Below are 6,075 nucleotides of genomic sequence, written 5' to 3' on the forward strand. Positions count from 1 at the left end.
CCCCAGCACCCCCCCCTCTCCAGGGGCGGCAATCTGAGGGGTAGCCCCGGGCGCCACAAGCTCTAGCTACGCCACTGTCTGTTCACAACATGAAGAGGATGACTCGTGCACCTCCACGCCTCCCTTGTGACGTGAAAAGTGCACATGTGCTTTGTGGCATGGGCCACAGAATGAGATTGACGTCAGTACAATATGTACCCAATGACCCTCAGCGGCACCAGCTGCCGAGAGAACGAGCGGGAAAACGAGAAATCTCACATCGCGCCCAGAACACATATTTTTGGGATATGGAATCCGTTTAAATTTCTAAATAGATCCAAACGGAAGTTTCTCGTTGTTTTCATACCCTCTGGGTCCTAAGCATAGCATTCGTGTACTATGACTGTACTACCCATGCTGTGAACATCATTAATGCACCGAGAATGACAGTGTATACAGCTTAACTCACCCGTGTACTTCACATATTCTGAATACACCTCCCATATCATGCAGAGACTATACATATTGTGTGCACACTGTATATATTCTTTACATAGGGCGCATATTGCACATGTGCTGCACGTATCCACGTAATGTGCACATTGTGTAAACACTGTCCATGTCACTCTAGCGCTATGTATATCATCCACCTATGGTACACAATACATCACCCACGTAGTGTACATGATACAACAATGGTCCTCACAGCATCGATACACCCCACGCAGGACAGAGATGTCAGTATCCGGCTATGGATGGAGGCATCCCGCACCAGGGGATAGCTTCAAGGGAGTGCTTGGAGTGTCACACCCCCCAATTAATGTCTTTTTGGCTAAAGGGTAGGGTAAAAATGCTTTTAGTGGGGTATGGTCAAGTGTCTGACGGATTTCCCCAGTGACCTTCACACACACAGACAAAAACGTACACACACTCTCTCTCTGTTTCGAAAGTCTTCCAAAATGTTGGTTATTTTACAAATAATGTGTTTTCGCTCACTTAGTACCCCTATCAATCCGCATTCCTCTCCCTTTCCACTGCCCCTTAAGCCCCTCCCATGCGCCCTCTTTGCTGTATGATATATGTAAGCATTATATGCGCGCATGACTTTTGGAAAATGTGAATATGTAATGATCATGCCATCTACACAGTATCCATACATATTGTACATATGCACTGAAAATAGAGTTCATGTGCAATCTAAATCTGCGTACACTGTGAACATCATGCATATACATTGCATATTGTTTACGTAATGAATGTATCATCCATGTGCTAAGCATGTCTCCCACTCACTGCACGTATTTGGTAGGCACGGCCTATCTCCTTCACGTACTATGTATATCGTCCATCTACAGCGCATTCCACCCAGGTACTGTGCATAATACCAGTGCACTGTTCTAGTCCTGCACATACAAGGTTCCCCGTCCACTGATCTCACGTGTAACCTATGTGATATGCATTTATCACCCACGAGCTGGGCAATCGGAATGGTTTCCGCTTACATCACCAATGTACTGTGTGTATCACCCTGGTGCTCATATTATGAGCGTGAATCACCATGCAGTGTGCACGCCTTGTGCATCCATTGCGCATATCAAGCAAGCAATCTGTATGTTTATTTATTTTATATAGCAGTTGCATCGGTTGTGGGTGGCTTTATGGCGCTTCACAGAGAAGAGAAGGGTTGGAAGCTTTATAAGAGCGCATCGTGAACTGTCCTGCGGGGCAGTGAGGGGGTGCAAAGTGTTAACGAGAAAGATGTCTTTGGGAGGAAAAAGTTGCAAGGTCCGTTTTGAAGATCCGAAAAGAGGTGGTGGTGTGAAGGTGGTGGTGTGAAGGTGTGGAGGTAGCGAAGTCCAACATCTAGTTGGATTACCTGAGATGGTGTGCGCCGCGAGTCTTTCCCTGGTGAAGGGTGAAGGTTGGAGGTTCGAGCCGCAGGTTTCAGCAGCATTTCCTGAAGGTTTACCGCCACCTGATATCTCGAGTTTGTTTGCTAGGCAGCGAGGGGTGGGGGTGTGAATGACTTTATGGGTGACACTGGCAGTCTTGTATATAGTCCTGGCTTCAATAGTGAGCCCGCGGAGCGTTAGCAGCATAGGTGTGATACGGACATTTCTTTTGAACAGTAGATGAAACGCGCGGCTGACCTTGCAACCTTGAGCAGTATGTACATACATACCAACCGCATAGTCCACATACTACACAAACTGTGCACATACCATGAACCTCGTCTATTTATATCGAGCCTCTGCTATGTGTCTCTGCATATCGTATGCTAGTAAGGCATGTTGTGCACTTAAGCAAACTAGGCAAGTCTGCCCATTGGCCACATTTAACACACAACATGAATGTACTATGCATAATGAGCAGGTATTATGCATATTCGAATTCAGTGAGCGTGCATACAGACACTGGTGCACCTGTGACGCACTCGGCGCACGCTGCGCGCGCACTGTGCATAGTGCTCAAGGCTGCAAGGTCACCAGGGGTCTCGAGGAGCCTCCCAGACGCTGATCAAGTCTACGATGGAAGGACAAATGTCCCACGCACCAAGTAACTTTCACAGGCTCAGAGAAGGTCTTCCAAGTCCCGGGCAAAACTTCCAAGCTTTCTACCCCTGATCCCTCACAAGGCGAATGTGAACGCGACGAATAGCGTTGGCTATACGTACCCTCCGCTCTGGGAAAACCACCCGCCCCTAACTCTCAGCCCCTCAGATAGCAAACAAGCTGTCATGCTGTGCGTGTGGGGTCGGGGTATTTTTGAAGTGAGATGCATTCCCAGTGGCGCGACACAAAATCATAGCTCCACCCACCCAACCCCGTACAAAATGTGCGAGGCCCCCCTCAGTCTGCAATAACTAAGAGATTTTCATAGACTTCGGGATAAATGCCTCGCGCACCCACCCCTTGAAGGGTGCCCCCCTACCATGGCCCTCTGCGTCCCACCCCCTAGCACACGCGCGTTGTCACACTCGATGGCCCCACTTGAACCCCCAATAACGAATGTCCACACACCTCACCCCCCATTCTCTGAAAGTAACGGGCCTGGCAGTTGCTCTCCAAAAAGGAAATGCTCCCGATTAGGATCAACTGGGTTAAAGTGTCTGATGCAGGCACGAGTCCCACTCTCGGTGGGGCAGACCCAGCCTTTCATTCTCCTGAGGGCGAAAGAATGGGCGCAGCTGACTGGAGTCACAATAACAAATATCATTACACTCCGTGGAGCGCGCGGTGCACGCTATACAAGGTGAATATTGCTATTGGCCTCTGAGTCCGTCCGGTGCACCTGCAGGAGGAGGCGTGGCCCTTAGGGACCCCTCACAACTGCAGCAATGCCTTATCGCGCATTAATGGCCTCCATCTGTACCCCCAACTACCTCCTACCGCGTCCCAAGCTAAATCAGTCCAATGTGAGGGGCTCAAATGCCCCAACGGGGCCTGTTCGAATTGATAACGCCCCACCCCCCCCCCCCCCCCACACACACACACACCCTCCGGATATACGTCCGTATCACCTCACACTCACCAGCTGCAGCGTGCAGAGGAAGATGAGCGTGCATCGTCCAGTGCAGCATCCCATGGTCCCAACAAAGAAGAGCCGGGCCAGGCGTGCAGCTCACAGGGCGGGACTGGGTACCATGCCCCGGGTGCAGGGCGCGGAGAGGGCTTTGAAGGAGATGGCCGGTCCAAGGAGGGTTCTGGAGGGCAGGGTACCCGTCCGGTGGGGTTCGCAGGCGGTACCGGTCCAGCAGGGACGATAGCAGATGCTCTCCACGCTGTGAGCTGCTGGTGCCCTGCTCTCTCTTTTCTCCTCCGCTGATGCTGCTGCTACAATGAAGGGGGAGGGGCGCCAGCCTCTTAAAGGGGCGATGCCTGCTCAGCGGGCAGCCACCAGCCAGAGACACCTGCCTGTGCACAGCCAGCGCTGCCAACTGCCATACATCCCCTGCAGGGGAGGATGCGGAGGGCACCTGCCCTGCTCCCCGCGAGGCAGAAGTGCATTCTTAGCAGCTACTGTTGGCGTCAGGCATGGGGGAGTGTAATACCAAAGGCAGAGCCTGAGAAGTGGCCCCAGCAGGGAGGGAGGCGTGCAGCCTACAGGGGCCCAGTGGTTACATCTGCTGTGGATGTGTATTAGGACAGCAGGCCATTAATGTCCTTGATGAAGCGCGTCACTGGTAGGTGTAAAAGGCCGCGACCTCACTGATTTACCGACAGAAAGTGGCATGAAAACTATATTAAAACATCGAGGGATTCTCCAGGGGTGGTGCATTTTGTCGTATAAGTATCAATCAGTATGACAGTGAGCCAGCAGCCGTGTCCGGCTGGCCGAAGCAACGCCGTTGCCAAGATCCGACTCAAAACATGGCCAGTCAGCAAACTTGTGGACGAGCTTAGAGGCGACCCCGCCCGCGCCTCAACCCCCACATTACAATCCCGATCATGGAAGGGAAGGGCGCCCGGTTCATAATCTTGTAATAGCATTACAGCCCTCCTGTCTCGCGCTAGACCGGTAGCTAAAGGTTATCTCCCTCGTTATAGGCCCTGGCTGCCGCTCAGGCCAACAACTGGAGAGGGCCGTTAACAACAGATCTAGCCCTTTGCAGCGGTCGTTAATCCTCTAATTAAACCGTTGGCTAATGAAATACATCTTTAAAAATTAACCCGGTCCCCAGTTATATCACACAGATATGAGTGGGTGGGAAAACTATTCTGTCTTATCGGCAGGGGGGACGAAAGGAAGCCAAACCATACGCTTGAACGTTTAAGTACCCTACAACCCTCACTGCAGTGTGTGCTTGGGTACGCATCAAGCAGAGGGCCCAGTGCTCACTACAACATGCCTCAAAAGCTCGTCAAAAAGAGTACTAAACGGATGGCGAAGAAGCCCATCATGGCATGTGACAAGCCCCTTCACACACCTAATGCCCACTGCCACCGTATTCATTGGTGCCCTGGTGTAGCAAGTATTGTTCTAAAGGACAAGGAAACCCAATAAGCAATTGGTCAGGGACCTTGGGTTAGTATATTGTTTGAAAACAGGGGTCCCTAGACAATTTAGGATTATATGAAAAATAAATATAGGCTAAATAGAAGCTATATTCTTGTCCAGCCGGACAGGGTTTAATCTCCAAATGGATATATGACAAAAAATATATACAAAAAATTCAAGTGGGACACATCCTGCATCCTACTAATACAAGGAAACAAAGAAACAAAAAAACAAATAAAGGAAAGGTTCAGGCAAAAAGGAACGTGTCTGCGTAGTATACTGTTCTGCTCGATTTTCCCGGCCTTCTTGTGAGGAAAGGTGATTGAATGTGACTTCAGTCTCTTACCATTCAAGTCTAAGGGTTAGAGTAGTGAATGGAGCCTATTTACTAGGCACTTCGACATGATTCTGTGCTCTTCCCCATAGATCAGGGCTTGCACACATAGCCTAGGGGATAGATTCGTTAGTATTAGGGATAACCTGTCCTGTAGTGAGGGTATTTCATGGAGCCGTGCTGAATTCAGGCCTGGTAGGCCTCAAACGGGAAAGACTCCATCTTTCTTTCTGCTCCGGCAGCTTGGGATGCTTCTAGGTCAAATGTAATGTTTTAGTTATGAGGTGTTATTCGCTTGGAGAGAACCGGTTCAGGCCGGCCCTTATCGAAGGATTGTATTTTTCTTCATGCCGAAGACACTACATCAGGCCGGCCGGCTGGGAACGTGTCCTTGGTACGGGGAGGTACAAGAATTTGGTGGGCGGCAGGTTACGGGCCGGAATTTTCCATGAGGAAACGCACCTCTATATTAGTGAAAGTCTGAGGCAGTTACATGTTCAGTCCGTAGGCGGCATCTAGCCGTTAGCAGTAAAGCTACTACTTATTCCAGGGAAGACAGACGCCATCTTGAAGGCGGAGAAGAACCGAGAGACAGATACTCTCCTAGCAGAATAGCCAGAGAGGAGAGAGTAGCCGATAAGGAAGAGGTCCCAGTGACTCGGAGAAGGGTGAAGGGAACAGCGCATAGTGGTGCAGACATGTATCCGTGACTGCGGAGGTGTGACTTCCAGGCGAGCCGAGGCACAGACGAGAAGGGAACCTAG

The 6,075-nt window shown here is 50.5% G+C and overlaps 1 protein-coding gene across 2 annotated transcripts in view; it reads right to left on the reverse strand.

Annotated features, from left to right (window-relative positions):
* Window positions 1–3,984, reverse strand: part of NKAIN4 (sodium/potassium transporting ATPase interacting 4) — a 205,704-nt gene extending 201,720 nt beyond the window's left edge. For both annotated transcript variants that reach the window (XM_085619714.1, XM_085619713.1), the window contains exon 1: window positions 3,511–3,984. In XM_085619714.1, the coding sequence (XP_085475840.1) occupies window positions 3,511–3,564 (54 nt within the window). In that variant the 5' untranslated portion in view covers window positions 3,565–3,984. The remainder of the gene's footprint in view (window positions 1–3,510) is intronic.
* Window positions 3,985–6,075: the final 2,091 nt, after the last annotated feature.

Source organism: Triturus cristatus, chromosome 7 (assembly GCF_964204655.1).
Source record: "Triturus cristatus chromosome 7, aTriCri1.1, whole genome shotgun sequence".
NCBI lineage: Eukaryota > Metazoa > Chordata > Amphibia > Caudata > Salamandridae > Triturus > Triturus cristatus.